Here is a 13,958-nt window from a genome sequence, read left to right as displayed (position 1 = left end):
GAAGCTCCACAGCGCTTCACTAAAACACGACCATAACACGCCTCTCTAGAACAACGTCACACAAACCCTTTAGTTTTATCAGAAAACTAATCAGAAAGAAATCACTGGAAACAGCGTGATGGCAAAACAAACATGATAAATGCGTCCGTTGGCTGGCATTTTTGTTGTTTACTTGAATATTTAAAACCCAAGAATCAATGTTTTACCACAGGTTTACAATGCAAAGTGATACATTGATCATAATGAATTAGTAATTTGTGTTAAAATTGCACATTAGTCACACAGAAATAAAGTGGTTTACCGTTAGGTCTATTTCAAAAAAGAAAGAGGACAGACTTAGCCTACTTATTCAGTCGCATCTGTTTCTGTTTATTTGGTAGTTACAGGACCTGAAAAATACGACCTGATGATTTTTAGCACTCTCTTCCAGTAGGCTATACAGTTATATTTTCAGTCAGAGAAACAGAGGAAGCTCCCGAAAAAAAAGTTGCTTTATTTTATGATAGTCCGGTATAAAGAGACGTAGGCTACTGACAGATAAAATATAAACATGATTTGTCTGATTTCTTCAAGCGTTCATATTTACCATGTTTATGGTAATAGCGTTCATAGTCTTTTGCATTGCGTATAAATATGTCTACCTTATACGGTGATCAGTATCCACATCAGATCACAAACAGAAGGCATTCAAACATGAAAGTGAGTTTTGAGGTAAATTATTTTAAAAGTCTTTAATGCTGATGTTAGCTGACAGAATCATCCGGCGCTGACTCAGGTAAACTCCGCCTCTGTTCGTAACCACTCCTCTAGCTCGAGAAAAGCCATTGGCCCCGAGGAAGCCCCGACGAGGCCCGATCAAGCCCCGGAAGTGACAATGGAAATGCGACTGGCGCTAGCACGCTAGCACATCTCTTCTGTACTAATTAGTACTATTTTTTTTCAGAAATCCTGTTATACAACAGATTTTACACTATACACAAATCTATACACAAATCTTTTCCCTTTAAATTACAACATGAAAGACAAATTAAGTCTAAGTTTAACGTATTATCATAAATTGAATGACAGTACACACACAAAAGACCTGCCTTGCTCAAAACTACATCGGTGAAAAGTGTGAAAATGGACAAAATCTCAAAGCCTTCTCAAAATATGAAAGACAGACAGAAAGAAAGATGTTTACATAAAACTATTTATAGCTGGCTAAAACACATTTGTCTAAAGGCCAGGCAATCCTATGAGACTGAAATCAGAGGAACTGAATTGAAAAACATCCGCATAAAAAATATTTCAGCACTGGATCATGATTTCTTCCTTTGCCCACATCTTCAAAAGCAAACATTACTAAATCATTCACGAGCACAGAGTCCCATCAGCTGCAGGCGGCTTGAATTAGCCTAGTTCACTCTAATCTGTGATAAGGACACCTCAGCTCTTTTCATAATCAACCATCTTGAAATGAATGATCCAATCAGAGTTTCAATCCCCCAAATCCAAACTCCATACATCTATTAGTGCATCGGATCCCTCGCTCCAATTGGAGGGTTTCAGAGACTCTGCATTTCCAGAGTGATCATCGGGGCGGAATGAAAGCACTTATTCAGCTTGGATTAGGGATTGTTTGAGAGGTGATGGCAAAAGCTGAATGCCGGCTTTTAACAGCACATGCATTTAAAGGTGAATTTAAAAAAGAAATAAACAGAAATGCTTATTAACAAACAATACATTCAAATTGAAATGAAGATAGAAAAGGCACACAAAAAAAAAGTATGGGAGACTTGCTGCACCACAATTGAGTTGCATTTGCTCTGATAGAAAACAAATGCATTAAAGAATGTCTTAAAGATGCAGAACGCTTCATTTTGAGTCTGCCATAATAAAACTAATTATCTGAGCTATATTATCCACATTATTTCATAGCTCTATAATCTCACTGTATCGAAAATGGTCTCATTTGATTGCATTTTTTATTTCTCTTCAGGAATTCTACTAGTAACATCATAGATGAAAGAAACGGAGAAGTCCATTAAGTCTCTTAAGCTATGAAAGAGGAAACTTTGCAATGTCAGTACTGTATAGATATCAATCACTGCATGAGAGAAAACAATATGTGTGTGTTGCTATGAAAAACAGCAAGATGGAAATGCTGGACAAGGTATAAGATTTGAACATGATAAGATAATAGTCTAAATGGATGCAATGATGATAACTATCTCTTTTCTAATATATTTGTTGGCATTGTTTTTTCCTGGCAGATAAATGCTGGATGCTGGGAATTATTCAAATGACACCCATCATCTGATGGAGGGTATCACTTTGGATGCCAAGTTAGCTTGGAAATATGCAAACGAGCTCTACCACAGCCACATACTTTATCCATAGAGATGATTTTAGAAAGAATATTATAACCCTCTTTCATTCATACTGCAATGCCAAATCAAATTCACAATTATGATTTTTCAATTAGCCAATGGAAGCAAAAACATCTCATTTGAACTTTTGCACATTTAAACCCCTAGCTGATGCCTGTGTTATTAAATCAGGAAGGTAAAAAAAAATATGCACGTAAAAGCAAGGATATCATTAAATAAAATATCATTAAATTAAAGGAGATAAATTCTTTTATTTTCAGATAGAGAATACTGTATTTTGATATATATATGAAGAGTTCAGATGCAAAAGCCTCTAAGTGCCATCTGAAATTTTCTTCTAGAATGATCATTTTTATAAAGCTTGTATATTTAAGTTAAGTAATTTCACTTAAATGACAATTAATAGGTCATTTGCATTGCCATTTAAGTGAAATTACCGAACTTAAATATACGAGCTTGATAAAAATGATCATTCTAGAAGAAAATTTCAGATGGCACTTAGAGGCTTTTGCATCTGAACTCTTCATATATTCAGATACTTTTTTGTTTACAATTTTACACATAAAAAGGGACACAGAATAATGTATTTTGAGTGTTACTCTGAATCTGCTTCAGAAAAGAAATAAAGTAACTTTGTGAGATATAGTCATATTTCCCTTCCTTTTTAAACTTTGAGGCAGAAATGGGCTTTCATAGTGGACACCACAAATATGATTTGGTTAAATTATGTTTTTATAGGTCCTGCATATTCATGGTACTCTCATTTGTCATGTTCACACTATATGACTAATTCAGATCTTGTATTCTCAGACAAAAGGTGCAAAGTAAATGAGCAATGCTGTGAAAGATGACATTAATCTTGTATCCTAACCAGAAGAGAGAGGAATCGGTCTAAAGTAGTTGAAAATCACACAGTGAAAATGCTGCTGTCCAACTCAAACATCTTGAAACGTTGAAGGCGTCAAAATCGGTCTCCTCTCTCCCTGGCATCTAACTTTTTCTTCACTTCAGCTGTCATGTTCCTCAGGTCTAGGCGTGAGAAAGCAACAGGTCTGGAAATTCACTCACAATAAAATAAGACTCTAGTTTCTCCAAGAACACAGCAGGAGGAGGAGCCCATGCCCTTGCACTACACACAGGTTCTGTATGATAGGAGAGCACGACGCCAAGATCTAAAAGGACTGGGCAGCAATCACAGGTCACTGGGTGAACACAGCAGGGTAATCTAATGGACGATTGAGAGGATTAAATATCCTGAGGACCACAGCAGGTGAGAAATCAAACACAGATCCAACCTTAAACTCGCTAGCTTCTCTGAGAGATGACATGCTGGTAAACAATCTCAGACTGAACAGTGATTATGGCTCTCGATTGAGGACAGTGGATTTTTTTTTTTCTTCTGTCCAACACAGAGAGAAATATAATGCTATATATATTTTATGATTATATGATTTAATTAGCTCAGCTTGAATAGTTAATTCTCTTTTAAAGCTTTAACAATGCTTCGCCTCACAAAAATTCTTCAATGTCTAAAGCAGCATTTCAGTCTCATGTTTTGTATGCACATTTTATTCTCATCTTGGCTTTATTTTTATGCAATATCTTAGAATCTGCATAAAAATACATCATCGTTCAAAAGTTGGGGGTAAGATTTTGTAATATTTTTGAAAGAAGTCTCTTCTGATCACCAAGGCTACATTTATTTGATCAAAAATACAGTGAAAATAGTAATATTGTGAAAATAAATATAATGATATGTTTTAATATATTTTAAAATGTAATTTATTTCAGATTTTTTAGCTTTCTTTACTCCAGTCGTCAGTGTCACATGACCTTTCAGAAATCATTCTAATATGCTGATTTTCATTATCATTATCAATGTTGAAAACAGTTGTGCTGCTTCATATTTTTAAATGAATAGAAAGTTCAAAAGAACAGGATTCATCTCTTTGAAATCTTTTGTAACATAACGAATGTCTTGACTGTTACGTTTATCAATTTAATGCATCCATGCTGATTAAAATGATTAATTTCTTTTAAAAAATGAACAGTACAGTATAATGTGGATGCAAACCGGACTACTGACGTTATAGATAGACAGGAATTACCGGTACTGGAGTGAGAAACTGGATAGGCAAATGACACAAACTGGACTTCAACTTGCGTTGACTCTTTGAGCACCACAGCTAAATAAATATTTCATGCAATGCTGAATAGGAAATGGGTAGCTGAGGATATTTTCCCTGAACTCCTTCATACACCAGTCCATTACATAACGTTTCAATCACAGAGCTGAAGAAAGAAGATTTTCTCTTTAAACGTGGTAGGGGGCAGTTGCACTCATTTGACGCATGAGACACCGGAGCTTCTTCCTTCGAAGCACTTCTAAGAACGTCCTTGTGTTTGATGTGGTACCCGACTGAGCCAAAGCTACTGAGTGTTTAGTGGTTCAGCAGCCGGCAGATATGTGCGTTCAGTGTAAAAAAAAAAAAACTTAAAGTAAAGTGCATTTACTATGAACTCTGGGAAGGGTATGTAGAGATTCATTATTTGAGACAATGTTTTTCCCTGTACATGCTCAACAACAAAGGCAAAAACACAGTCTTACCTTTGCGATCTGCACGCACCAGTTGAGCAGCAGCTGGGAGCCGATGTTCTCCTGGTGCTCATGTACGTAGTCCAGCAGGCAGCCGTGGGGCATGAGCTGAGTCACCAGCTGAATAGTGGGACTCAAGCAGACCCCCAACAGACGCACTAAATGAGGATGCTCCATGCTGGCCATGATCAGCGCCTCCTGGAGGGCAAAAAGAGAAACACTGGAAATGTGTTGTTTTCATCAACACTATGGATCATTTTGGTCATTATACATTATGTGAACTCCAGGTCCAATTATAACTCCAATCTAGGGTTGAGTATCGCCAGCTACCTCATGATACAATACATATCGGGATATCATAATTTAATCAACATCAAAACTGCTCCAAAACCATAAGGGAGACCTAAAATGACTGCAAGAGAAATTTATCATCTGCGGGTGCTCTCTTCTTTTAAACTTTCTATTCATCAAACAATCCTGATAATCACAAACATATTAAGCAGCACAACTGTTTTCAACATTGATAATAAATCAGAAATGTTTCTTGAGCACCAAATCAGCATATTAGAATGATTTCTGAAGGATCATGTGACTGAAGACTGGAGTAATGATGCTGAAAATCAGCTTTGCATCACAGGAATAAATTACATTTGACAAATATATTAAAAATATATATATATCCCCTGTGAGACACCAATGTGTCCCTGAGCAAGACACTTAACCCCTAGTTGCTCCAGAGGCGTGCGACCTCTGACATATATAGCAATTGTAAGTCGCTTTGGATAAAAGCGTCAGCTAAATGAATAAATGTAAATGTAAATGTAAAATTGTATATTTCTTCTTTTTTTTACTGTATTTTCGATCAACTAAATGCAGCCCTGGTAAGCATAAGATACTTCATTCAAAATCTTACCGACACCAAATTTTGAACTGTAGTGCATATTTATGCAATAATTCAGTTACATAAATTAAATGAGCCTGGTTTAAAAACTTGTTATCCATCTGAACAGCTCCCCTTGTGTTCAATACAAAACAGCTTCCTTTAACTTTAGCATGCTGTTAGGAAATATACTCAAAGCCCATATGGCTTCAAAAGCAAGTTGTTTATATTTATTTAATGTTAAATGTATATGAAAATGCATGTAATTGTCAGAAATGATTGTGTTATTTGATTTGCACTGTTGGCTATATTCATTCACTTGTTTGTTCTTGCAATATAATTCGCAAATGATGGAAAAACAGTAAAGTGAGGTTTAATTATAAATTACTCACATCCATAAATTCCACATTGGCTTTAGGTCCTGTACTTTCATTGAGTATCTTTATGGCCACTGGAATCTTCACTGTTTCTCCTTCTGGAATCCAGATTCCCTTATTAAAAAAAATGGCAGCAGAAGTTCAGGAAACACTCAGAACTCATGACACATGACATGAATCATAAAAGTGAATGTAGTACCTTGTAAACAGTGCCAAAGGCTCCTGTTCCCAAGATCTTGACCCTCTTAAGCTCCGTCTCCTTCAGTATACGTAACTGTGCCTGGTTTGGCGCCGTGCCGCTCGGTGTTAAAGGCTCCACCAACTGCTCAAAAAACATAATCAAAATTCATACATAACTACAATACCTACTTGAGCTTCATCTGCCAGTAACTAGTTGGCACCATTATGAACGGTATGATTTCATTATTGTCATCATATGTTTTCATTTGGTTACAGTCTGTGTTTTGCCAATTTGCTCTGCTTTTTTCAGTTTAAATTAAATAGTTTTTATCTCCTCTACTTTACTTCTACAGAGATTCTTTCAGTGACGTTAAAGAGTGCTGCAGGCATGACATCAAAACCTGGAAGACTAATTCATGGCCTCTTAATCAGTTTTCATTTACCTAGCCACTAAAACCTCTGCCAAATTACAATACCTTTAAAAAAACATGCACAATTGCTGCTGTACTTCTCATATTTACAAATTGCTATTCATATCACTCTGCAGTGGTTGCCAATCTCATCATGTATTCAGTTCAAAATACTTATTTTAACCTTGAACCTCATTATCTATAATATGTGAGCTACTGCATCCATATATTCCTGCATGTATCTCCGGTCCTCCGAATTCAGATCGCTATACTTTTCCTTAGGTTTCAGCTCTTTAATATGGGTGACAGAACCACCAATAAAATAAAAAATCCTATGTCATAATGGTTGCTATAGACAGACCCTATTTCTAAATAATTTATTAATCCTGATATTGAGTATATTATATGTTTTATGTCTTTCAATAAAAACAACAACAAAAAATCCTGCAACACTGGATTTATCTACAAGAAGTAGATACTGAAACAGCAAATCAATTTGGAGCTATACACTCCCGACCCTAACAAAACTGCAGATTCCATAATATTGACTTTATTTCAAATGCATTTTGAAGAACTTTCAGAAGTTGCCATTTAAGGATCCGAAAATGATCTCCATTATTCCATTTGAGGTTTCCCGCCATTGAAGTGAGAGAGGCACTTTCAAATGGAAAGTTAAGACTGGCTATAGACCTGTCCCTGCACCACAACACAAATTTCACTGGCCAGGCTTTCTGTCTGCAATTTTTTTTGTGTGTCTCCTGATATCAAATGTTTATAAAATTAGTGCACCACATCCAAATTATTGAAACTCTTTTTAAATGTTGGCAGATTTCTAGCTCTCACCTCTGTTTCTAAGAAACGGCGTAAAGCTCTTTTCTTCTTGATGCTCTTCCGACGGAAAAAGATAGCAAATCCGAGCGCCACGATTACGACCACAAACATCCCCCCAATCACCCCAGCTGCAATCAGAGGAGTCCTGGAGGAAAATATACCGTTCAGTTCAAATTCAGCTTTTCTTTTTGGATTTGTTCTATGCACAACAAATATGAAAAGTTCTTTAGTTGGAAACAAGTGAAAATTATCTGTAAAGATTTTGTATTGTTTTGAATTTTATTTAATTGATTGAATTGAAAAAACGTATGAGGAAAACTTTTGGGTGTTTACCTGTCCAGCATCCCAATACAATCTTGAATCCGGGGTCCAGTACACCTGTGATACAAAAAAAAAAAAAATTTTTTTTTTAAAATATTATTACTACAATAAAGATTTCTAAAACAATGATGATGAATATAAGGTCTAATAGCTTGTCGCATACACTACTGATCAAAAGTTTGGGGTTCGTTTTTTTTTAAAGATCAGCAAGAACACATTACATTGATCAAAAGTGACCGTAAAGACATTTACATTGTTACAAAAACATTATTTCAAATAAACGCTGTTCTTTTGAACTTTCTATTCAGCAAAGAATCCTGAAAAACTGTATCATTGTTTATATAAAAATAAGCAGTAAACCGTTTTCAAATAATAGAAAATGTTTGTTGAGCAGCAAATCAGCAAGGATCATGTGACACTGAGGACTGGAGTAATGATGCTGAAAATCAGCTTTGCATCACAGGAATAAATGACATTTTAAAATAGAAAACAAATTATGTTTACTTTAAATTTCACAATATTACTGTTTTTACTGTCATTTTTTTTTAAATCAAATAAACGCAGGTGAGCATGCCTTTCAAAATCATGAAAAAAATCTTACTGAGCCCAAGCTTTGAACAGTAAATGTGCACCATGTGATCTACCTAGTCATCTATCTAGCATTAGCCTCTTTGATGATCATCTCATAGCTTTACATACTGAAATAAGGCATGTTGGAGCACTGTGACAGTGGTGACTGAGCTCAGTAATCATAGAGAACCGTGCTGAAGAGCCCACTCCTGACAGTAACCAGTGGCAATGACTGTCACCCACAAGATGAAGGGATCGCAAGCGCTTTGCTATGGTGTCCTAGAGCATTGCAAGAGCTTTGATTTGAGAGCCAAGACAGACCAGAACAAACCAGAGGCTCAGACTGTGTGGATGTCTCTTGTGTGTCCATGCACAGTATGATCTGCCTCAGATCTACGGGACGTGACACCGAAGGTCTGTGGAACTGCACCCAAATTCGTCATCCCACTGGGCAGTTAAAGTTTAGATAATTACATGTAGATTGGGCTGTTTTGAATGAATGGGATTTCCAAGATGAAACGCCTAGAGCAGGGCTAGTGAACTTCTGAAAGCTCAGGTGCCACACAGGAGGATCCTTTAGTCTCAAGTCACACTCCTAAGTTTTAAAGCTATTCTTTTAAAAGCGAGTAGGCTAATGTATGTGGTATCCATTTCGATCAAATATATTATCAGTATATATATTTTTTTGATTATTTGAATTTTATAATGTTACAAAAGGTTCTATTTCAAATATATACTATTCTTTTGAACTTTCTATTCATCAAAGAATCTTGAACAAAAAAAAATAGGGTACAACGGGGCTAAAGGCACACAGGGGTAAATGGCGCATTTGACTTTGTTCTCTTTTAAACAGCTAACATCACTAAATATCTCACGGGCGACGGCGACGCATCGTCAATTCTCTCAGAGCGCGTATTTGATAATGCAGACTGCGTGATTGTCACTCGTGTAAATGAGCATCGATTTTCCTCTGATTTCGGGTATGTGTCGGCTATTTCGCGAAATCTGTCGGCGAGTGAAAATCGGGGCTAAATCATGCAGTGTGAACATAATTTGTAAAACAACACGGCATAATTTGATCTAATATTTAATGTTTTTTTCAAATGTAGATTTAAGTAGCATATAAGAATCGATAACATTTTCGACTATATTTTGAGACAAAGGTCTTGATAATGATTTTCAACCTTGTTCAAGGTAACAAACAAACAGTCAAACAAACAAACAAACCACTTTTATGATTTATTTTCACACAAAACTAGTTGCTCTATCAATGTTTAACAAAAAATCATACTATGCAATCATGCAATCATACTATGGTACTTGTGAAAAGCACATTGTACCCTATATCAGATTCCACCGTTTTCAACATTGATAATAATAAGAAATGTTTCTTGAGCAGCAAATCAGCATATTAGAATGATTTCTGAAGGATCATGTGACACTGAAGACTGGAGTAATGATGCTGAAAATTCAGCTTTGCATCACAGAAATACATTTTATTTTAAAATATATCAAAATAGAAAACAGTAAATAATGTCTTATAATATTACTGTAGTTTTGATCAAATACTAGCATCCTCGGTATGATGAAAATATTATTGGATAAGCCATAGTTAAAGTTGCTGTAAACATCATCAAATTTCTACCTTCACATGGTATTTATAACTTGCTCCTTATTATCAAGGCAAGAAGACATGGAAAGATGTTTGTACTGTAATTATTGCAGTTGCCATGATGATGATAAAAAGTCTATTTGTGTTGAGTAGTGCTGGCCTGGAGGAAAAAGCAAACACACATACAGGCAGATGCTGCTTACCCCTGGGTGCAGTTGGGGTGGCAGGGATGGCACTCGTTGTTGGTCTCAGCATATTTGAAGATGAAGCTGTTTGCTCCCTGCAGACCATCAGGGCATTTCTCCACGCAGTTGGGCCCATCTTTCAGATGCAAGCATTTCACGCAGTGATCTGGACCCTAAACCACGCAACAAAATGCAGGAGAATTACCTATAAAATATTTGTCTAGGAGTCGTACATGACAAATCAAAAGGGACAAATAAAGGAAAATAAACTACTTACAATAATGTTATATTGATGCTTAACCCAAAAGAAACACTGTAATATTTTTTGCACATGTCAAATATTGGTACTTTCTTGTGAGTTTGAGCAACATTAAAATGTCATTAAAGTTTTACTTAAGTCACACAGCGGTGTTGACAACATAAATTCATACATATTTGATAAATTCATACACCCATTTTGAAGTGGGTGTCACACAGTTGGGCGAGTTCTTACATTCTCTGACAGCTCTGATGTTTGCTAATTATGCAGCTTAGGAATTGAGATGGACAGACAGGTTATCTTAAGAAGCTGACAGCTTTGTTCATCTGCGTTTAAAGTCTAAAACCACTGCACTCGCATTTTACAGAAGCAATTGAGTACTGCTAACTTAATTTGCAGACAAATATCCAAAATGTCACAATGATGCCCCTGGTGGGTGGGGCTTAAGTAGTGAAGTCAAATTAAAAGGCATTTTAAAAATTGTCAACATTAAATGGCTTTGCAACCCATTTTATTTCTGTAAAATGGTAGATTTTAAAATGGTCTGAAAGTCAATGCTAAAAATATAGTGTGGGATTTGGGGGAAAAAAAATCATTAAAAAAAGGAAAGTTAATACATGTTTATGAAATATTAAGAAGAAAACATTTAGTTTTTCTTTGGAATATATTAAGAAAGTTAAACACTGCTTGGTTTACTTACAGGGCCGTGACAGCTAAGAGTTTTATCTTCAGCCTTTTCACACTGGTTGTCACACTCCACACACACAGATCCATTGGCAAACTCTCGATCATCTCTAAAACATTCAAACAAATAGAAATATTCAGACAGTTCTATATATTTTTTTTCTATTTGGCTGTTTATGCGTAAACAATTGTGTTTTAAATATTCCTTTAATTCTTATTTTATCATGCCAATCAGTCAAAAGAATTTCAGTCAAAGCACATATACATAACATGATGTATTGTCTCAGCAACAACACATACAGCAGGTTTTGTTTTGTCTCCGACTCATCCTCCATGTCTTCTTGAACCATGGCCAACTGAACCACAGACACTACATTCACACACTGGCGAGAACTTGGCTAATATGCTAGTCGGCTGAGTAAGATCCATGAAAAAATAATGGCATTTTAATTAGAGAAATCTTTCTCTGCACTGGTCTGAGAGGATAGAACAAACAGTCCTCTTTAAATTTTATCTAAGCAGATGGCAGCTCAGATTGTGGGAGATACGGCAGAGGAGCTGCCTAGCAGAGCCATCAATACCCTTTCCTTTGTTCGTTTCCATCAGCCCATGTTTCAGAGGGAAATTCTGAGAGGCGGTTCCCAAACAGGGGAAGATGGTGCCTTGTCAATAACAGAGTGAGGATCAAAGAAACCTTCAAGATCTTAAAACATCGGAAATCGAGTGCACTCACAGTTTGAAGTTTCTCACACTGGAAAATGTTATGGTCAGAATGGGTGCTAATGTGATGCCCTAAACCAACTTAACTAACTTCCAAGTCTTCCATCTACCCATCTACCTACCAACTCTAAAGGGGTACTTTACCACTGGCAAAATGGGTATTCTATAAAACTTGGCTGCCTATGCATCAGAAAGGCAGATTTTATTTTATTTTTAATCTGTGCTACCTGACTAGAAAACAGAGAAAAAAAGGCTGTTGTCTTTCCTTTTGTCAACACCCATAATGCACTGGGCATGTTGCCGTCAAAAGCCCATCTCGCCAGTCTGCTATGGATATGCTTAACCACAGTCAAATACTGCCTTGCTTTTGTAGGAAATACTTAGCAAACTTTTTGTCACAATGGTGTCGACTTGTATTGTTCCCGGGTGCAAGAATTCAAAGAGTACACGTTTTTTGGGGGTTTCCAGTGAAGGATCCAGTGCATTGTAGGCTGTGGCAAAAGGCTGCAAATAATGGTATTGATAAGTTATCAAATTTGGTAATACTAAAATGTGCTTAAGAAAGTGTGCAGTTATATTTTCTTTTCATCACGTTTTCTCCTTCAACTTGCACCTCAAAAGTTGTGTGTTTGTTTAGCTGTTCTATAAAAGGCCGCAAAGAATCATACACATTGAGAGAACACCGTGACAGAAAATCTGAAAAACCTCTGTGCATGTAGACTTCATTGTAGTCCTCTCCAAATGGCGGGGAACAACTGAAAGAAACTGCCAGTTTTCACAAAAGCCCTGGAGCTGTCAAAAATCTGCCGGATGAAGCATTTTGCTAGCCTGGTCCTACCAGACTCTCGTACATTTCATTTGTACAGAGAGTATGGCCACTCTCCATTGACAAGCGTTAACTTCCTTGAAGGCGGGTACTCTGTTGAAATTGAAAACTATTGGATCTGCACAGAGCCACTCTGGATCTGCCATAACCTATGGCTAACGTTTGGTCGTGACGTAACCCTACAGCTCAAACCAGCGCACGACCTCAATGTCATCGTTCTCAGCAACACCCTCTGTTCGCTGATTGGACCGCTAAAAAACTGGCCGGAGAAAACCCAAGAATATACCGCAAACCCAGACGGAGTACTGAAGGAAAATGAAATTGAGCGGAAGTACGTAGGAGGGCGGAGGCAGGCTAGCATTTTGCTGACAAATAAGTGTGAATTTCTCAGTAACATGGAGAACAAGTAACATCTAGGTTACATATGTAACCCCAGTTCCTAGAGAATTGAACTAGACGCTGCGTCGACTGACACTATGGGGAGACCCGGTGTATAATGTACGTGTAACAACACGCCAGTTGCACCCCAGTGTATAAGAAGGGCGCCTGACAACACGTCATCAGATTCATATTGTCTGAAGGAAGATGTGCAGGTATGCCTGTGAAGCATGGCAACGGGACGCAGCGTCTTGTTCCCTTCTCAGGGAACCGGGGTTACATACGTAACCTAGACGTTACATTTCGAGGGAACTAACACTGCGTTGATTGACACTATTGGGGCATCAATACTAACTACTCCATACTGACCAGTGCCTGCTTGTGGTTAGAGCAATCTAAAAACCCTTAGGACTAAAGCTCCAAGGCCGTAGCCAATAATACGTTAGTGTGTATGATAGTACACACCTTGCACAACATTGCTCCCAGTAACTAATATAGCGATGATAGGCAAGGCCCTGAAGCTTCTATGCTCAATTGGAATCTCAAACTTGTCCAAGCCATGCTCCAGGAAAGTCTAGATCCCTTAGAGCAATGCTACCAGAAAAACAATATAGCCTCGGCTAAGTCTATGACCCACATCTAACAATTTCCAACTGTAGACTGGGGCAATGAGAAGGAGTATAACCTTTCTTAATATCCAGACCTGAAGAGAGTGACAGAGAAGAGAGTAATGACTCTGGAAGGGGAGAGGAAGAAA

The 13,958-nt window shown here is 37.1% G+C and overlaps 1 protein-coding gene across 1 annotated transcript in view; it reads right to left on the bottom strand.

Annotated features, from left to right (window-relative positions):
- LOC311286854 (receptor tyrosine-protein kinase erbB-4-like) overlaps nt 1-13,958 on the bottom strand; it is a 151,052-nt gene that overhangs the window by 14,479 nt on the left and 122,615 nt on the right. The window contains exons 14-20 of the mRNA XM_084403290.1: nt 11,294-11,387; nt 10,353-10,507; nt 7,980-8,024; nt 7,659-7,791; nt 6,425-6,547; nt 6,241-6,339; nt 4,981-5,166 (exon numbers count right to left, since the gene is read on the bottom strand). Of these exons, the coding sequence (XP_084259416.1) occupies nt 4,981-5,166; nt 6,241-6,339; nt 6,425-6,547; nt 7,659-7,791; nt 7,980-8,024; nt 10,353-10,507; nt 11,294-11,387 (835 nt within the window). The remainder of the gene's footprint in view (nt 1-4,980; nt 5,167-6,240; nt 6,340-6,424; nt 6,548-7,658; nt 7,792-7,979; nt 8,025-10,352; nt 10,508-11,293; nt 11,388-13,958) is intronic.

The sequence above is a fragment of the Rutilus rutilus genome, assembly GCF_951802725.1.
Source record: "Rutilus rutilus genome assembly, chromosome: 2".
Classification (NCBI taxonomy): Eukaryota; Metazoa; Chordata; class Actinopteri; order Cypriniformes; family Leuciscidae; genus Rutilus; species Rutilus rutilus.
This window is presented reverse-complemented; position numbering and strand designations above follow the sequence as displayed.